Source organism: Clarias gariepinus, chromosome 1 (genome assembly GCF_024256425.1).
Source record: "Clarias gariepinus isolate MV-2021 ecotype Netherlands chromosome 1, CGAR_prim_01v2, whole genome shotgun sequence".
In the NCBI taxonomy this organism is placed as follows: Eukaryota; Metazoa; Chordata; class Actinopteri; order Siluriformes; family Clariidae; genus Clarias; species Clarias gariepinus.
In genome coordinates, this window is record NC_071100.1 from 34,082,494 (window position 1) to 34,104,090 (window position 21,597).

The window sequence follows — 21,597 nt, forward strand, 5'->3', positions numbered from 1 at the left end:
GGAAGACATTTGTTTGAAATTTTATGCCATATTATGCGGATGGTTGCCAACATCTTGACATCATTGATACAATCCTTGAACATCTTTAAATGTGACTGCAATGCAATGTAAAATAATCCCTCTCTCTAAATTGGTGTCATCTTTCAGGGATGAATTTCTTGGCCTAATGATGAACAACAGTGCAAATCTATCGTTAATGGTTATCAAGAGTATAAGCCTTCTAATAAAAAAAAAAATTCCTCCTTGGAACATACAGGAGGTATCAAGGCGATCATCAATCGGCCTTGTAACAGTCTGGCAGCATGAGCTAATGAATAAAGCATGCATCAGCCTTTAAACAACCAACAGTTTAATGAAATTAGTTTTCCTGGGCGCAGTCGGTGAGGTCTGATCATTCAGAGATTCTAGCTGTTCTTTTCCCTTCTTCTATTCACAGCCAACAAGTCCACCAGGAAATAATACTCTCTTACTTAAACTCCATTTAGACATAGAAGATATAGTTATTTCAAAATAAACAGGATAAATCCACTGTTTATCTTCTCAGTTCTGAATGGAAGCCCCTGGACCTACCAAGACTTACACAAGTGATCCTGGCCTTTCAGAATGAGGCGCACATGACGACTTCCATAAGGAATAACAATCACAGTGTCCTCAGCTGTGGAAAGGGGAGGAAAAAATAGGAAGGAATGATTAAAGGAAATACAAAGCTTTTCATTGCAGTCAGATGTGATCATTAAAGTGATCTAAGCTGTGCAGGAACACTTGAGTAAAACCGAGAACAATAGCAAACAAAACCTACACTATGTGCGATGACTGGAATATATAACGCTTGAGTGTGACGCCGCATCCTGTTTAATAGGGTTGGCTTGGCTTGAGTCTTTGTCCCATTTTTTTTTTTTAAATAATAAACCTTTTTTTTTTTTAATAAAGCAAAAGATAGATGTCTTTGGCTGCGGCTTGACATCCAACCCTCTTCTCATTTCTTACTCACAATGATGCAGTACGAATGAAGCTGTGTAGGAACTGCATCAAGTGGGACAAAGCGTGGACCTTATTTATATCAGGGTTTAACTGGGAACATTGCTGAGTTAAAAACCTCTTTGATAAAGCAGTATAGAATACATCTGCTTTGAGACAGCAGCTGTGCGGTGCAGGTGCACCAGGGTTTAAATTAATCACAGGTGCAAGTTACAGGGGGGAAAAAACACCCACTGACATTCTTAAATAGCATGTACAACCAAAACTATAATTTCAACAGCTTGTCAAGCCTTGCAAAATATGCAGTGGGGATCATCTAATTATTTATACAGTTCCCTGCAAATCTTAGGCACATATACAGACATTCTGCAAAGCAATAATCATAAAAAAATAATAATAATAATGATGAGTACTTGGTGTTTAGCACTGTTGCCTTGCACTGCCAGCACTGTTTGGGGGTTTGCCCAACAGACTGCTTGTTTGTTGTTTGTATGTTTTACTTTTAGCTTGGTGGGTTTTTTTCAGTATACTCTGGTTTACTCCCACAAAGACATGTTGTAGGCTGTTTTTTCCAATGTATGATTGGGTGTATGAGTGTGTGTATGAGTGTGAGTGTGTGCTTGTTCTTTGCAATGCGTTGGCAACCCATCCAAGGAGTCCTTGAGCACCATGGGATGGTCTCTGTGGCCCCAGTTGCGCAGAATGGAATAAATAATTACATTTATTAGAAAAAACTTGGTATAAAGTTGACAAATCAGGCTAAAATGACTATATTGTTTCTCTTTCTTCTACTAGTGGCTTGTGTGCAGATAAGGGTCATCCAAAATTCTGATGCAACCCAGAATAGAATATGACATCTTCCTATAGCAGTCAACCATCAAACATACAAAATCTCGGTTTTTTTATTTAAATTTAAAATATCGTCGTTGTCTATACCGCTTTATTGTGTATTCAGGGTCGCAGGTACCTGGAGCCTATTCGACGAGGCTTAAAACACGAGGCGGTGTACACCCTGGACAGGGTGCCAATCCATCGCAGGGCACACACACACATACACATACACACACTCACACGCTCATTTACACACTACGGGCAACGCCAATTTACTTAACCTACATGTTTTTGGACTGTGGGAGGAAACCGGAGTACCAGGAGGAAAACCACCAAGCACAGGGAGAACATGCCAACTCCATGCACACAGAGACGGGAATCGAGCCTGGTCGGGAATCGAACCCAGACCCTGGAGGTGCAAGGCGACAATGCTAACAATTTAAAATATATACAATAAAAAAAATTTAATAAAACTTATTTCCAGAAAATGTCTGTTGTCTGGTAAGGTAGGTCAAAAACAAAACTGCAACGTCTTTAACCTCTGCGTGTTTAATTACTATAAGAGCAAATTACTGTGGAGTGTGATAACACAAATTCACTGCTGAACCCTCAAAACAGTCATACAATTCCCTATGTGTCATTTGGTTCAAAAGAGATAAAGAGAAAAACATCCTCCTTACTTTTCCCACTGGCATGTTGGGATTTGTATTGTCCTCTCACAAGTCTGCAAGAGGATCCATCTCCATTGCAAACTCCACAATTATCTTCTTTAGCAGTGCTGCCTAGCTCATAATCACAGCCAACAATCTGCCAAAAGGGAAAAAACAAAACATTACATTTTAGAATAAAACATATTTCCAATCAACAAAATGTAATCTAAATGGAAATATGTGGCTTCAGTCTGTATTTGGATCTTAAGCGTGTAAAATACTAGTCGTCACGGCATTCTTCACGCTTCATTATGCAGGTTGAAACGTGAGCCGCGGTGAGGTTAATCTGAATTGTGCCATTACTGATTTAGACATGTAACATTGCAAATATGCATCCAAGCATGACCAGAACTGTCTTTGAAGATCAAAACCAACATGAAACATCACCGTGTTTGTAGCTGTATTGGCATACAGCTTACAAGCCATACTGTATATTGACACTGCTTAAGGCACTGCTAAAGAGTCTTAAGATTACTAGAGTTGTTTTCAAACATAGTGCAAACCTGACAGGCTCCACTGATGCACATATCCAAAGATTCAGTATAGCAGCGAGTTCCATCCAACACCTTCGGTGCCAGCTCAAGCACTAGGTCGGTGCCTTTAGCCTTGCATTTGAGGGCACATGGGTTTTCGGGGTCGTTGTCCACTGGCAGCCAGTCGTGGTAGCGACCCTGGTAGCGCACGTCAGCGTGAGCCGAACACTGCTGAGCGCGGAAATCTCCGGAATCTGGTGGACAGTCCTGAGGCAGGAGACATCACCGTAAGAGAAAAAATACCCCCCAAAAAAGAAAAAAAAAAAAAAAAAAAAAAAATATATATATATATATATATATATATATATATATATATATATATATATATATATGTGTGTGTGTGTGTGTGTGTGTGTGTGTAATGCTTTATATTTTAACTTGTAAATACACCTGTTCAAACTGTTTTACTTACCACATTACTGCACGTGCGGTACTTGATATTCTGCCCCTCACAGGTCCTATGAACGTAAGAAGACAGCTAATTTCAGATGTGTGTTCCCTTAACTATTGATCAAACTCTGTCCACATTCTCTCCATCTCTTTCGGTTTCACCTCAGACAGCATATCATTAGTAGGATTCAACAAGTCAAATACGCTCTATTAGGAGTGATCTCCTTAACATTTTCCATCCAATTTTAGCTTAATGTTCTTTCAAGCTGGAGTTCACCTCATGCTTAGAGGCTTAGGGATGACAAGTAATCAATGAAGAGCGCAGGATTATTCCAATGGATAGATTCGACTTCAGTGACATACGTGAAATTCCAGTGTCACAAGATCCTAGCAGATCTGGAGCTGTGATTAGAGGCTACATGTCAATATTATGATTCATGGACGAAGGATTATACTCTTATACTATTACGTCCGAGAAGACCATGGATGACTGTGGAGTCAAAAGCAAAATCCTTTGAGCTCGGGAAAAGCATTAGGCCAGACTGGCGCCTACGCCAAGTCAAACAGTGCATCACGGGCCCCAGACCAACTTTGATGCAAGATGAGTGACAGTCAGTCAAGATATAGACTCTCTTGTGAAACGAATACAAAGGTGATTCATTCCATGTCTGCCTTAGGGAAGCAAAAGAGACTCTGTAGACATTGAGTGTGAGCATCATGACTTTAAATGAGACAAGGGTATGTGAACAATACATTATGTCGTCACTCATATGGGAATGAAGATAAAGTTTGATTCCGAGCTTCTTTGGCAGACACAAAACACACGAAATGCAGTTACCACAACCCCACTTCTTCCGCTACATCTATTAAAAGAGCACTTCTGAACACGAGTGCATAAATTCTTTCCCTGACCAGAGGAAAACTGGAACTCCAATGCTAAAAATATGTTACAAAAGTAAGCACACAAACAAAACCCATCACTGCGTAAAAGTTGGCCATATACAACCATTAATCAATATGCACACATATTAAATTTCCATATACTGAACCAGTCAGCCATAACAGTACAACACAAAGAATTAAGTCTGATATAGTGTTGATTCCACTTGTCTGGGCAGCTCTGGCCCTTGGGGCATGATTCCAAAAGATCATTGGGGTGTGCTGTGGTGTCTTGGAGGAGCACAATGGCAGCATATCCATTGGTTGCTGTGGGTTATGGGGTTGGGCCTTCATGGATCAGACTTGTTTGTCTGCAGCATCTCATGGGTGCTTAATCAGATTGGGATCTGTGACCTGTGGGGCACTGGGTGTTCCAGTGCCTTTCTACTGTTTTTTTATTTGGTGTTTTGTGCTGCATTGGCTTTTCTGTGGGATCGGCCTGGATGAGGTGGCCTACCAATCTACTGGTATTTAATAATCAATTTTAATGGGTTAATGTTTTATGGTGTTAATGTTATGGCTGATCACATATGTCAAGCCCTTTAAAATAATTTATAATAAGTGGCAAAGAGTCCAAACTTTTAAAAATCACAATACTTAGTAGTGTGTGTGTGTCCTTCCTGTACCCTGACACAAGCTGTATGCCTTCTGCAAACGCTCTGAAACAGTCACAAAGGTGTGGCCAGTTTTGGACAGGAGTGGTCCCATTTGGCCTGCGGGAGCTTGAACGATCATTCACAGGTCTATACAACGATACAAGGTTTGTAACTGCTGGCTGTAAACACCCACGGCGTGAGCAGTCTCAGACTAGCTCAGACCAGCCTCTAATATCTCAATTGCTCTTAAATGCTATGAACATTTACAGTAGGGCGGGGTATCAAAAATCTTTTTTTTTTTTTTTTTTTGGTATCCTTTAACAGAAGCCTTTTGAGAATCCAAATGCAGCATTTGTTCAATTTGTTTTAATCAGCACAATTTAAGAGTTTTTTTTTTTTTTGGCACTTGAGGCACCTGAAGCAATCAAGCATGACATGTTAAGCAAACCACAACAACACTGTTTATCAATGAGGTAAATTTGCACAGTATTACAGAACTATGAAATAATATTAATATGAAGAGAATAATAATATTGCATTAAGATATTTATAGTATTGTGATACTTACAGAATCGCAATACTAATTGAATCTGCACATTGGTATCGTGATAATATGGCATCGGGTGGTCTGTGGTGAGTCCCATTCCTAATGGTAAGTATGGTAATTAAAAGTCTATAATTGTCATGAAATCCACTGAAAATTTGGAACAAATGGTTTATGTTTGCTGAATGAGCTAACGAATTTTCACAACTGAAAGTTGAACTAATGTTTTAATAGCACTGCTGCTGCAACAGGAATGACAAAAAGTCTGCAGATGTCTGCAATTACAACACATGCAGCCCAGCCCAACTTGAAATCTATAAATATAATGTGTCTTCACATCATAACATTGTATTATTATTATAAATATTGCAACATACAACACCTAATGTGATGTTTCCATATTCAAAAAACTCGTAAATACATCATTACCATTTGTTTATACAGTAGGGGCCGTCAATAAATTTTTAGTTGCTTAAGACTCGCACTGCATTTCAAACAAATTTCATAGTGAGACTGCTTGTTATGTAAGTGTGTTTCTTGTTATGAATAAAGAACACACACATCGTGGCGTGACATTACACTCTACTGAGCTGGCCAATGGCTAATTGAAATCATATGACCTCGAATTTTCTGATTACTCAACCACAGTCCTGGCTGAAACACCAGTGAATTGTACTAGTTACCATAATTTAAGTGTTAATTGAGGTTTCACCACATGCTGTAAGGGCTTAATGTATTTACATTCAACTACTTATTATTATTATTATTTTAAGGATTACAAACATAAATCTGTACTGGAGAGTCGATGCTGAGTATATAAACTTACTGACAGTCTAAGACTGGACTTTGGAGGTTTGTCAAGGATTTGAGGCAAAACCAAAATGTCCTTTTCCAACATGCAACCACAATGCAGGCCTATTATTTCTTTTTCTATGTAACACATCGGTTCTGTCAGGGTTTTTTCTTTTTTCTTTTCCTAATTTCTTCCTCATTTGCCAATATTGTGCTGTTTTTGATATATCCAAACTCAATTATTCTATTGGTTCTCTGCCACTTTTTCCAAAAAAGTGAATTATTACTAAAGTTCAGTGGCGGCATGGTGGCGTAGTGTTTACCCTGTGGCCTCGCAGCTCTGGGGTCGAAGGTTTAAGGGTTCGGGTCAATGTGTTTGGAGTTTGCATGTTATTCCTGTGCTTGATGGGTTTTCTTCGGGTACTCCGGTTTCCTTCTACAGTCCAAAGACATGCAGATTAGGTAATTGTGGTTGCTAATTTATAAATTAACTGAACTCTTATTACAACTGGAATTTTGTACTTAGAGATACAGTAAGTAGAAGAAAGCTTTTTTGTAAATTGGTCAGAATTCACTCTTTCAATATTATCCTTAAATTGCATACATTGGCAGACCAGAAACCAGTCTCAGTCTGTATGTCTGTCTGTTTGTCTGTCCAGTTGATTCTGTCACAGCATCATGAAAGCTGTCTGGACAGATTTTAATGAAACATTGCCAGTCTTTCGGTATTTGCCTTCATCTGCGCCATAAATGAAATCAAAATGTTGAGTAAAAGGGCCGTTATAAGCAGTTATTACCAGAATACGATTTGAAAGATGTATGGACAGATTAATATATGTTTATTCTTTCTGTGGGAAGTTTAAAAGCAGTTTGTCTCATCTGTTCCGAAACTGCGACGCAAATAAAAAGAGTAAAAAAAAAAGCACCAGATAAAATACAGAGCATACAGACCTGAACCATTCTGAGGTGAGGGTATGTAAAATACCTAAACTCAGAGTGTCGTGTGTTCAAATCAAAATGTTTGCTTTTGTTTGCACATTTGCACGTGCACTTTATGTTGTCTGTTGTCTGTAAAAACCCTGTAGATAGTCTTCCTTAGTTAGTTAGTTTTTGTTAATTTATGTTGTAATTTATGTTAGGTCAATCTGTCTTGTCTCTGCTAGCCAGCTAACTAGGTCTCTTAGTTAGCTAGTTTAGTTTTTCTGTTAATTTATGTTGTAAATTTATGTTGGTGGCCCTCCACACGGGCCACTAAGGTGTTTGTTCAGCACCTTGTTATTTCAGACTGGACTTCTACCACTCACTTTTGGCACATCTGCCTCTGTGCACTATTCGTTCTTTGCAGCTGATCCAGAATGCGGCTGCACGGCTTGTTCTCCACTTTCCTAAATTCTCCCACACCACCTCAATTCTCCGCTCTTTCCCCTGGCTTCCTGTAGCTGCCTACACCAAATTCAAAACACTGATGCTTGTCTCCAAAGCTAAAAACGGCCCAGCACCCGCTTACCTCAAAGCACTTATCACACCCAGCACTGCACCACATGCCCTTCAAACCCCTCAGCACCGCCCGACCCTCCCACTCCAACCACCACATCCTATACACAATTTAAAAATCCCAACAGCGTTTGACTGATGGTACTGTACTTCTAGTTAGTAACTAAGTAACCCAGTATACGGGATCTATCCAATGATTAAAACTTCCAAGCATTTTGTAAGTCATTCTGGATAAAGCATCTGCCAAATGCATTAAAGAAACGCAAATATAAATGGTGGAGAAAGCTGTTTTAAAACGGCTGTAATAATGATATGAGTGGAGGTTGTATGTGCATGTGGGTGTGGGTGAGCTGATGAGAGTCTTGGAACTGTGGCTTGATTGTGGTTATAAGTATTGACATTTGACAGACTTTGAAGCACATCTATGTGTGTACTGGCATGAGATGTGTGTTTATTTGAGAGAGTACGTGCTTGTGTATAACCTACATGTTGTCTTTTGGGGAACATGCGTGAGGTGTTGCAAGACTATTTACAATTTTCTCTCAGTAGCACATAAAGACCTTGTGTGGTTCCTTTAACAGGACTTTGATCTACAACCAACGGCAGGGTAACTGAACCCTATTCCCACGCGATGACTGCCTGCTATACCCAAATTCCGAACTCCTCCCTCCAATAAGGCACGGCGGTTCACACAAACACCCCCTGGCTCTCCAAATCCCCACCGCAACTCCTCATAAAGAGCAGAACCTCAAACAACTCTTAACACAAAATCACAGGGGTCAATTTTATTGCCATTTCAATTTGAGGTTTGCTCAACCGAGTAGCTCTCACTCACACAGCGAGGTTTTAATGAAAAGTGCTCTGTATAATCAAACCGCAAGGCGAAATGCTGCTGGAGTGAGTTGGACAAGGTTTGCCGTGGCAAGTTCAGCTATTTTCAGTTTGTAAAGAAGCAATATAAAGATTAGCAGAACCAAACAATGTAAAGTCCAATAACATTATTATGATCCCTGTGCAGGTCATATAGTGAAACCAGGAAGGAAAATATGATTCAAAGTATGAGCTTGAAGTAATATAACATCCTATTTCATTTTATTATGGTTGGCAACAATACACTGGTCCCGTAGGTGTGATGTATCCTGCTTAACTATCCTTGTCACCTTGGCCGGTATCAAGACAAAAGGGTAACACAGACTTGACCTCCTTGTTTAAGGGTTTATGAGTATTTCTTTTGGGGAGCTAAACTTTATGCAGATCACAAAGCATGAAATCCATGAGCTCATTGCACAAATATTCCTCAGCCAATAAAAGTGACATTTGTATAGAAAGCAGTCTCGTGTGCCACATCGTTCCTTCTGCAACTCACTTCCTGACCGGGTGCACACCCCCTGTCTCCTTTCTTAATTGAATTTCTTGAATTCGCCACTATACGAGGTGGGTTGTGATTTGCTGGATGTACTGTATGCGATGTGGATAATCAAGTTTGCTTGTTTCACCAGCGATGAACTACAGACAATGGCTGGAACCCATACGCCTGAAAAAATACAAGCAACAGCATGCATTTCCTGACCCACAGGGAGGGTTTTAAAGTCAAATAAAGTGTATTTTGAGCACTTCTATTACAGCCCATGGGAGAAGAATTCATGCAGAGATTTACTTGCATCATTAGAAGCATGTCCATGTCAATTTAGGCCGTATTAAACCATGCACTGAGAAAGACTTACTTCCATCAATGAGGGCTATTAATGAGAATCAGTTGAGCGCACTTACTGTGTAATTGAAGGATTACACCTGACTCCTTTAAGTGCATTCTACAAATTATCCATAGATATTTACATTCTGGTGTCGTTTTTCAAGGGACATCAGGGTCGTGGTACAAGTCAAGCTTTATTTCCCAAAGGGTGTGTCGAAAGCATTATTTTACTATGCACTGAGCATAGTTTATTTTGACTGGATGACTATGCACCAGTACATTTGCACTACAAACGATACCTTACCAAGTGATCATGTCTACAATACTGCATAAACCATTTGTTTAATATTTTAGCATCATTTAAGACATTTTTGTAAATGATTGATTTTTTTTAAATTACAATTTTTTTTTTTATATATTCAGGACATTTCTGCAGTATAATATTCATAAATTCATATACTGTATCATATTTTTATTAAACAGGAATTCGACAAGGATACAAAGTTTTAGAGAATTGCTCTGAGAAATATATAATATAGAATGAGCTCAGTAAAGCAGTGGCTTACTTAGAACTGAGACAACGTCTGAGAGAATAGGAAGCTCCTCCACCACAAGTGCGTGAACATTCGCTCCAGGTGCCCCAGGCATCCCATAGAGTGTCTCTGTCCTCCTCTGATCTGGCTGTCCGTGAGTTCTACAAGAGTGGGAGAAGAACAGAGAGAGAGAAGGACAGAGAGATAAAGTGCAAAAATTTAATACATCATTCATACTGCACTTTATATTGAACATGTATAATTTCAGTCACCACACCATATTCATGCACTACTTCGTTCAACGTTCACACACATTCCTATCCTAATTCTTTGGAAACTGAATGTAGCCACAATATCCACTCCTTTCCAGTGAAGCTTAGCAAATTTCAACATTCACCCTTTCAACACTTTTAACTCACTCCTTGATTGGCAATATAAATTTAAAGTGATGACAGATGATACACTATAACAATCTAGCTGGTCCACAATAGAGTCCTTTACAATACAAGCCATCACTATCAGATCTACGCCATCACTGCATGAGGCATGGGCATGTGAGACACCAATATAAGGTCAAGTGCTTAAACTAGCTCCAATTAAACTGCCTTAAAGTAGTGGCGTAGTTAATTACAGGCACTCGGAGACATTCCTCAACACTCTATTAAATGCGGATGTTTTTGTAGTATAGTAAGTAGTGGCATGTCCATATGGGTAGGTGGGAGGTATATGTTCTTTATTCACAACGAGTTTCAGAGAGTTACCAAAGAATTAAAAAAAATGCTATTTGACAGACAAGCCTGTGTTTCATTGATTTAGTTGTACTTCTAGATGTTGCACAGTCATGGAGCAGCATGTTGAGCAACATATTTCACTCCATAGAGTTATTATAGCTTGGGAAATACAAAAATGCTAAGAGGACAACTGGGTCAGGAACCGTGCTGCCCCATGAGTGCGTTTTGTTTGACTTTTGTTTATGTTTGGAGCGGGAGGAGAAAACAGGACAGTTAATACTTTTCCTACTTCTGTGTTTGTTACACACGGTCACAATGGCAATAAAAATCACACATGCTGCATCACACCCTGTAAAAAAAAAGACTTGAACAGAAGTTCAAACAAAGTTTTTAATACGTAGTTTTATTTTTTTAAGCACATAGTTAATTTTTTTTATATGAGGCAATTAAAAGCAAAAAAACAAAACAGTGAGACCAGATTAAACGAGATTAGACCAGATTAAATCTACAGTATTATGGGCGTACTCTAGCAAGATCAAAAGTAAAAAGTATTTTGTATAACCATACAAAGATCAGCCACAACATTTAAACAAACATTAAAACCACCTAGGTTTGGGGTTCCCCTTGTCCTCCCAGGGCAGTCCTGGCCCATTGTGGGTGGCTCTGCAGGGTCTCTGGGGTGTGCTGTGGTGTCTGACACCAGGACATTGGCAGTGGATCCTTTGGGTACTGTGGGATGTGAGGTGGGGCCTCCGTGGATCAGACTGGATTGTCTGATGCATCCCTTGGATGCTCATTCGGATTGGAATCTGAGGAGTTTGGAGGGTTGGTGATTGGTTCCCAAGTGCATGGGTAAGCCTTGATTCTGTCACCATTTTACTGTATAGTTTGTGATCAATGCTCTTTAGTTTACCTGCCGCTGGTATATAGTGATATGCACTGATCGGCTGATCAGTGCATATCACTATATCATATAATTACCTAGCATAGTCAAGCTGTGTTCGTGGCTGTTTGCATTTAATGGTACACTGACCTTTTAAAATCTATGGTCAACAGCTACTTCTATGTTGTATTATTGTTATTGGCGATAATCGTTTCCAGAAAGCTAAAGCATATCAGCATCATAACCCATAAGCATTAGACAGAAAAAAAGTGACAGGTGGAGAAAATGTAAGCCAGTAAAAATGGGAGACAGGTGTCTATCAAAGACTGAGTCCATCCATCCATCCCTCTAGGAACATCTGGAGTCCAACTAGGGGCCGTAGGGGCCAATTGTGACTATTTTATTTATTCCAATTTGTACGTTTTTGTACTGTGAGAAGAGACCGGAAAACCCACTAAGCATGGGTCGAACATTGCAAACTCCATGCACACAGACCCAATGCTGAAATCGAACCTAGGACCTGGAGGTGCAAGGCAAGTGTGCTAATCACTAAGCCACTGTGTCACTTTAAGAGTGAGTAGAAGACGATAATGTCTAGTAGGAAATAGACAAAACTCTCATGTTACCTTCAGCTTATTTCTGTCAGGTGTCAGAGTCATCCTCTCCAGTGTGAAACACTACGCCATTCTTAACAAGCTCAAGCCTATTTTTTCCCTCTCATGATAATTGTGGAGAGAGGAGAATTTCACTCGGAGGATATATGAGATAGGATTTTGGTTCCAAGATCAATATTATGAGAACTTGAATTCAGCACTTGCAAGGACAATGTGCGTCTCAGGCATGCCGTGACAGCCAGTGGAGCAGCGGCTCCATAACTGGTCCAATGCCAAAGATCACAGATCAAAAACTAATGCTATTTTCACATAGGACTCATCACCCATAGAATATTTCACCTTATTCAGTCAGTTATGCAACAAACAAAACAAATAAAACTCAAATGGGACTCATCCATGTTTATTAACGCATAAGATAAAAATAATCAAACGTACACCAAAAAGATGCATGTAGAGACGTGTGGTGTGTTTAGAAAATTGCTAGTCTCTATGGTCACAGTAGACAGCCAGGCTAAACCAAGATTCAGAAGGAACAAAGAAATGTCTAAACCTGTGATTGATCTGAGGTTGCACTACTTATATGTGTGCTCTGGAGTGTGGAAATGTCCCCAGTGAACTCATTGTTACTGACGAGTTCTCACAAGAATAATGGACATTTTAGCATTAGACAACATCACAAATGGGGGGCATTTAAGTGCACAAAAGAGCAAAGGGAATGCATTAAAGCCAGCTCCCTTTGCAGTATTAACCCATAATAGCAGTCTAAGTGCTGGTGTCCAGACTGGGACCATATTATGAAGAGGTTCTGTAAAAAACACCTGCTCTGAAATACCCACAGCTGCTAAATATTTTTTTCTTTAGCCAAGTAGCAAAATAATAGAGCATTTCTATCTCCTGACTGGAACTGCTAAGCAAAACCCTGGCAGGATCTTTGGAAAAAAAAATACATCAAAGTATTGGCTCCATCCCAAAAATATGGCATCCTGTTTAGTTAGGGATAAAGAATAACCCTCATGACGAAAGAAGATACCACGTAATGACACTGCTAGTTCGTTTCCTTTGAGCCAGTAGCGAAAACACTGCATTATTCATAAGCACTTTCAGATTATTCAAGAGGGAATACCACAAACAAATCAAAGTCTTGAAATACTACATACGATAGAGAAGGTCAGGAAGATCTAAACACAGCTGATGGAAAATAGAAAGAGTCATATTAGCAAAGGACTGTACAGTATAAAACGACTTTAGTCAGGCTACATTTAAGCAAATAAACCTCTGGATTGACTTTCCTGTCCTGGTTGCCCAGTTTCTTTTGAAAGTAATCAGAAGATTTGAACTGAATTACTGAACGGCTGCTCATTCGGCAAAGACAACCAAAAGCAGCTAAAGGCTAAAAACGGATGTTGTTTTTTTTATATAAGAAAAAAAGGGGGGAAAAAATCCCTGTTACTTCTTATCGTTCACTGTATTATTGGATGATAGCAAATTGTAAGGGTTAGTAAAGCCTGTGAGTCTGTTCATATCCCCTCACCTGCCAATCAGGCTGCTTTATTTACTGTATATGCTATAATCGTTTAGATGTTCAGAATCATTTGATTTATGGACTCATAAATAAAAAATCTATTCAATCCTGTGCAGGATGGAGCATGTTGGCGTATGGGGCAGCTCCACAGTCCCGTGTTTCGATCCTGGATTCGGGTTACTACTTGTGTGAGTTTCACATCTTCTCTTACGTCTGTCTGCTTTTCCTCTAAGCCCTCTGGTTTCCTCCCCCAAATACATGGCAGCAGTTTGACTCTAAAAGGTCTCAAGGTTCACAGAATGCACTGTGACATTTAACAGAGCAAAGCAGTTATAGAAGATAGATGAATGAATAGAGAAACAAATGAATGAAAAAAAAAAATACTAAACTGGAAGATAGAGGACAGCTGTTTATTAGTAGATATGCATTTACAGACAAAAAAAGTGGACACCCTGGATACAACATTTAACTTTTTATGTTAGTTAAACCTCTCAAATGTAGGTTGAGTTGCACAAAAATTACATTTTTCCAACAAGAAAGAAGACAACTTTAAAATTCCACAGTTGCAATAAAGGATAGAAGGTTTCTTGATGTCTGATCACTCAAGACAGGTCTAAACTATCTTTATTTAACAATCAGAACCAACTTGTATTTTTCTTCCTCCGACTTACTGACATTTCCTAACACCCATGCTATACTGTTTTCATTACTGACTGTTCATGAGGTTGTTAAAAGCCAGTCATCTTTTTATTTTAAGACATTGGTAAAAAAAAAAAAATGAAATAATAAAAATCATATCCACACTGTGATTTGTTTAAGTTATTTTCTTAGCAGCATAGACCGCACCTTAAATCTAAAATGCACGACCTGTCACTGTAATCAAGTCCCTGGGTCATTTCAGTCTGTTTTTCTTTACAGCCTTGGCTCATTATTCCAGTTGGGAACAATTCACTATGCTCATTCTTATGAATGCAAGCTTATTATATTGTGATGCCTTTTTCTTACTAACCTGAAGATTACTAGAAGCATAATTTTAAATAAATTATGTTAAATTGACATGTCTGATATTCCCAACCCATGGATTAATACTTGAGAGCTGCCTAGGTAGGACCTGCCATTAGCAGAGCTGTGAATGTGATGAAGTAGATTTCTTTGGGTAAAAGGGCAGCCTTTGACAACCTGAAAAGAGCAACATAATGCTCACTTTCACAGTCTCTAGGTTACATCAATATACATGGTATGAGCTATTTAATTGGGAGGCCATATGAACATCTGTTTAAATTCTTGTGTCCATGTACAGAACTTTTGTATTGTACATGCTCTTTTTATGTAAAAACTTATACAAACATCAGAAGTGCCAGGAGAACTGCAACACACTTGTCGTTCCTTATAGAATATATTCTCACTAAATAAAAAAAAAACTCCAACTCTAACATACAGTAAAAGACTGTGTGACATACATACAGTATAAACACAACTAATCCAATTCATCTAATGCAACCTTTTAATATCACCTAGCTTTGCTGTCATATAAAGTCCCACCTGAGATCAAAAACCCAGGAACAGACAAAAGCCCTAAAGGAATCTAAAGGAATAAAAAAAATATGCAATAGTTACATTAATGAAGCAAGTAATCAGAAATAAAGTTAAGAAACTGTACCAGAAGCACAAGAGAAGCCAGCAACACGGCAGCAGCAGTGGGTTGGTCCATGCCTTGAGAGACGTAGAGAGACTAGCACACGTGTGTGAGTGTGTGCAAGTGTGTATAAATATGTGCCGAGCGTTTAGATCTCTCCTCTCAGTGGCTAATAGAGTCGGTGTGACTGCAAGTCTCTGTTCCAGCACTCTCTCTCTCTCTCTGCCTCTTTGCTTATTTCTCTGCCTCTTTTTCAGAGGAGTCAGAGGGGTGCTTCGAGCCCCAAGAGCCTCCAGGTCCAACCTGCCAACCAATCAGAGAAAGCCTTGGCTGAGTATGCTAAACCAAACACAAGACTCGGGTCAGCTGTAGTTCCACTCGCACACGTTCTTCATTTTTCCCCTTTCATTTCTTGCTTTCTTCTGATTCTGATGCTTTACCTTTTTTTAGTCTTTTTGTCATGCTTTCCCAGGTCCTGCCACTGTTTTTCATCTCAGCCTTTCATCATCTATCTAACTTTCTCTCTCCCTCTGGCTTTTAACTCCAGCTAATCTTAGTTCTGGTCTGCCCTACAATATCCACAACCCACGTACAATGGTCACCTTGGAAAAACTATTGAATGACTAAATCACTAAAAATTCCCATATCCAGCTCTACGACCACAGGCATTCTCTCATTATTTCTTTGAATTTCTACCCAAACCCTCATTCTGCAGTTCATCTTATTTGATCGGTACAACTGAGATAAAACAGTGCCATCAAACGATTTAGACACAAATCGCAGAAATTATGTTCTTTTTCACTTGAAAGGAAAATAATCTGTAGACTTCAGTGAATCTCTTTAAAAACATCTGCCTAGAAAAGTCATTCAGTGAAGGAAAAGAGATAGTCATTCCCATATGTGCCTCTGGAGGACAATAGTAAGGACTTTAAATCCGATTTATGAAAAAGTAGTTGAAGTAAAAATATGATTAATTAAGTTTGATGACATAATCCCAGATTTTTCTATTCTGGTGTTCTACACAACATGTTTACTGACTAGTTTACTATACAGTGACCACATTACTAAAATATTAAAGAATATACAACTCATAAAAAATCTATTGTTAATTATTATAAAATAAATTAATATAAAATGAAACTTTGAAAAAGGTTGCTGAAAAAGGACCATATCAAAGTATGAGGGGTGTTCAAGTCAAACTGGGACTTGTGATGACCTTTTTGCAGTTATAAAACGGATTTACAGAAGACTTCAAGCAGAATACAATGATACGACTCTTAGCTGTAGTAAAAAATTTTTTAGAGAAGGTCATACATCAACAAGTGACGATCCTGGCTGGGGTGGTATTCAGCGAGTGGAACGGCTAATCGCTGAAAACTGATGGATAACTTGTCACCAACCTGCAGAAGAGACACATCTGTCTGTGGCAACTGTACACACAATCATTCCTCAACGCCACTTTCACCACTTGCACATCACAGGAACTCTATTGCCACATCCCACTTCATTTCCACATGAGTTCAGACCTGAAGCAGTCCGATCATGTCTCTGGTGCACTGAGTGAACTTTCTATCTCGATGGTATCCAAGCATTAGTGAAACACTAGGGTAAGTGCATTAATGTAGCAGAGGATGTTTTGTCATTCTGCACAATCAAAAGTTCTGGTTTGGCTCAACTCCGCACCCCTTGTATTTTGGAAAGAAAAAAAAATCAGTACCTCAGATAACTTATACGTGGTGAAGATATTCTGTCATTACACTGACCTTTTTGTTAATAGATAGTGTTACCAATGATTCAATTCCATCCCTTTAAACCCATTACCCCTTTGTCTAATGAGGTGAAGTCATGTCTGAAACGGCAAAGATATTGTAGATTGATGTGATGACTCCTCTCCATCAGTCCTTAATTTTATCGAAGCGGTATTTGACTGTTGCCTGGGTTTACAAAACTTTAAATTAAAAAATGATGTGCAACTGAGAACTGTGTGAATGCCAGGTCCGTCTGCAGCTACAGTGTAAAGAGAAATTTGTCATAATATCTAAACCACCAGCAGTGTACTGTATATCAAACATATTATCTTTAATTCGAGTAAGATGAGGTCATGCACAGGAGACATTTGACGTCATAAATCAGGCACCACGACAAAAAAGTATAACCCAGTGATGAAGTCAAAACCTTCCTTATTTTTGTGTCTGTTCATAAATTGCTAAATTGTGAAGATGTGCCATGTTTATTGCTCCACTTTCCATGTAGATTTTCTGATGACTGAAATATGATTCGCAATTCAAAAAAGATTCTGCAGAATATGTTTTAAAAAAAGCCACAGAGTAATCAAATTAAGGAAGGAAGAAATTACAGCTTATTCCAAAAACAATACTAAGCAAGTTTATTCAAAGTGAGCAGAGAGCAGGATAACAAACTCTTTAATCCCAAACATACACCCACTCCAAATGCTATCCAAGAAGGCTACCGCGTATCTATATATTCGCCAAAATAAATGAATAGTGAATGAATGATATTAAAATGCATCATGAGGAAATGAACTTTTTGATTGGCATGCCCTGTAGACAGGTCCTCATTTAAGGAATTGGCAAGCAACGTTTTGCTTCAATTACTTTCCCATAACTGTAGAATGTCAGCTAAATTCAATCTCAATATGCTCCGTCTACTGAGATCAACGTCTAGCCAATTGCATTCTTGTAAAGATATAGCTATCTGCCTGATAGTTTAAATGCAAAGACTACTGTTTAGATAAAATTACATAACCAAAAATGACCCCCCAACAAAACCCTTAAGTGAAGGATAACTTATGATAGGCCTTCTTTTTTTGGTTGAGTGGACTCCAACTTGTGTGAGAATAAGTTCATGAATGAAATACACCGCCATGGTATTTAGCAAAAGCCTACCCATCTTTTCTTGTACAAATGTCAAATGGCAGTTGTGACAGGATGACCCGAGGAAAGAAAGATGTTATTCAAAGTTTATTCCGTTACTCTTGTTGACTTTTCAGAACATATTGTACACTAAACACACATAGACACGCATACTGTAGGGTGCTGCAAGTGGATTTCTCGCTCTCACCTCCATCATTCTGCGTTCTATTTTAGTACTCCCTGGCTCACTGTAAACAGTCTAATAAACTACTGTAGGTGGTGAAATAAACTTTCCTATCTGTTTCTTAGAAAAAAAAAAAAAAAAAAACTTCCCAGCAATGTTTTACTGATGGTACTTAGTTAGCAACCTAGTAACCAGTGTAAGGATGTATTTAATGATGGGAACTTCAAAGCACTTTTGTACAGTAAGTCACTCTGGATAAGAGTGTCTGCCATATGCCTAAATGTAAGCGTAAATGTAATACGAAAAATTGTGTTCATTCCCACTCACCTGATCCTAGCTCCTTTCATGCCAACAGAGCAATCAAAAGAGTTAAGCAGCCTTTTCTATGCTTTAGACAGAGTTGATATATATACAGTATAGGAAACAAAGCTGCTGCACAAAAATCTAAAACTTAACATAAACAAATTGGGGGGAAAAAAGCTAAGCCTGATCATGAGAATCATGCGAAGAGAAAGCAGCCATGAGATAATGATGATGATGTAATGAGGTTTACCACAAGCCTGACCACCAAGCGACTGCTGCCAACAGGGTCCTGAGGCCTTTTTTCCACCATTTTTCACCAAGTCAACTGGGAAAATGGGTGAGACATGGAACAAGCCTGTTTGGGATCAATAAAAATCAGGCTGTCTCAGTCAGACTATTGGTGGCTGACCATGGTCATGTCAGAGATAGTCACAGATAAAGTATTACTACTATTACTAAGTATTATTATAAGTGGAAACATGACTAAACATGAATACTCTTGGCCTGATCACTGTCACCTACTGTCATACTTGACTCCACCCCTGAGCTAGGAGCCACCGCTCCTAGTCTGGTTCTAATCCAGTACAGAATTTGCAACTCTCACACTTACCTAACCACTAGTTCACCCATTTCCTGTTTATCATCCATTTAAACATCTTATTCAACATCGTTCTTTTTAGGCTTTGCAATCCAATAATTTTGTACTACTGAACATTAATCCCTAATTGATTTCCTGGACCCATATCCACAAAGTTTCTTAAGCCTAAAAGTTGTTCCTAGTGACAAAATTCTAAGAAAATTCTTAGAATTAGGACATTTTCTTAGAATTCCCCCTTAAATTTAGGATTAAATCTTAAGCTAAAAGTAAAAGATAAAAATGAGATAAAACGATTAATAAAACCTCTTTTCCCTAAAAACAGCTCCTAAGGTAAAAATTGTTAAGAGTAGAGAGGACGACTTTCAAGAGGCTTTAGAGATTCAATAGCAGAGGACCAAATGGCAGAAAGAATAAATATTCTTTAAACCCTGAACATAAAGCTAAAAGTAAACACTGCTCTTCTGTCCAATTTGGTTTTCTTATTGTTTTACTTCCTTCCATCTCTCTTGGATAGTTGACTACATACTATCAAGAGTGCAACCTAAATAGACTGTGCTGCAATCATGTAAATTAGTAAAAGGTTTGCCATTTTGCTCCCATCAATCTAAAATGGATTACAAGTAATAAAATCAGTATGGTAAATAAATGTAAGAACTTAAAGATTGTAACCTCTGCGTGGAAATTGGTTGCTTTAAAAGTAAACACAACATTTCAACATTTGTCTGTTTTAATTAACTTTAAGATATTTAGCCTATAACCAAACTTTCCATAAAGTAGCCTGTAGTTATGATTATACAATTTGATTATATACAAACATTATAATTTCACTGTCTATTTTATTATCATAAATTCTATTTTCACAAAGAGCACATTTCAAGACCTTTACAGAAGTCAGAGGTTATTTTTGTATCAACCAATCACAGTCCTTGAATAGCTGCATCATCCCTAGCAACGGGGTCAACCACGCCTCCTCACATAGGAGCTCTCTGAGAGAACTCTAAGAAGCTTTGTGAATACGGGTCCTAGTTTGACTCATGTCAAAATTTCTCAGTGTCTGATCTGGTTTTAACATTGCACTTACATAGAGTTGACTCCTAATGCATGCTTTGCATAGGTCTTGCTTTCTATAACCATTGCAATGTCTGATTTCTTACTCATAAACCTATGCTAGACATTTATTGTACTAGATTTCCGAATTTGAATAACTATATCTTCATGTTCTATAAGCCGCCTGCGTTTTGTCTAGTTACGTACAGTACTCGCTAAAACGTTAATGGCATAGTCATGTCATACATTATCTTAAATGCAGAAGCAAACAAATCAGTCTCAGATTCCAGGTTCCTGAGATCTGACATTAAGCTATGGATCCAAACTCCCAGTCCAGTGAGAATTGTAAGAGTGTATGAGTGGGATAAATGATGCCCTCCCATTCGCTCCCCCAAAAATGGTGCATGTGCTTAAGGCATGATTTACACTTAAGGTCATGATTTAAATGCTTTCTGGTTCTAGATATAAAATGTTTTTCCCTAGAAAGTGATTTTACAGCCAGCAGTTGAAAATCAACCACAAGCACTAAAAACCAAGGATTAAAATAAAAACTTAATTCTCTGACACCATATCCCATTCATTTTATCTTTGTGGCTTGGGGAGGAGGAAAATGACAGAACACAGAACATTAATCCTGTAACACATATACTCAGCCTATTTAGAAAGATATGGCACATATTCCGTGCCATAAATAATTTTTATGGCTGTATCGAACAATTTAGATGGAGTTATAGGGGTGTTTCATAAAAGCAAGACCACATTTTAGACCATTGGACCTTGCATTACTTTGATTCGGACATCTGAAGATTCTACTAACTGCTCTTTTCTTCTTTTTATCATGACTTTGACTATTTATTATAATAAACTATTACTATCACTAGACTACAAATCAATGTCAGCCTAATGTTTAGAAATGATTTACATTTGTCATCTTGAATTCAAACACCATCGCCACTTATTCCATCTCAGACCTTGATCGACGGTTGGACAATCATGAGTCGTCCCAAGACGAGGCAAACCACCATTTTGACTCAGTGCTGGGGGTATTCCAGAGAAGATAGATTCATTTACTTATTAAAAAGCTAAGTAGAGGAATAATTCTGAGTCTGGGTTTTGTGTCTGACCCTTTTTACATAAATAACATCCACATGGGAATTAAAAATGGTAGTTGGA

At 38.5% G+C, this 21,597-nt stretch overlaps 1 protein-coding gene across 4 annotated transcripts in view; it reads right to left on the reverse strand.

The window, feature by feature from the left end:
* The window catches only part of LOC128525453 (ADAMTS-like protein 1), a 120,114-nt gene that overhangs the window by 27,014 nt on the left and 71,503 nt on the right, over positions 1-21,597 (reverse strand). For 3 of the 4 annotated variants that reach the window (XR_008360761.1, XM_053497517.1, XM_053497519.1), the window contains exons 3-7: positions 10,067-10,194; positions 3,465-3,510; positions 3,023-3,259; positions 2,490-2,616; positions 581-655 (exon numbers count right to left, since the gene is read on the reverse strand). Coding sequence is in view for 3 of the 4 variants with exons in the window: in XM_053497517.1 (XP_053353492.1) it covers positions 581-655; positions 2,490-2,616; positions 3,023-3,259; positions 3,465-3,510; positions 10,067-10,194 (613 nt within the window). In the remaining variant the exon portion in view is untranslated. Of the gene's footprint in view, positions 1-580; positions 656-2,489; positions 2,617-3,022; positions 3,260-3,464; positions 3,511-10,066; positions 10,195-15,443; positions 15,580-21,597 lie in introns of those variants that run through there. The other variant, XM_053497518.1, reaches the window with a different exon arrangement.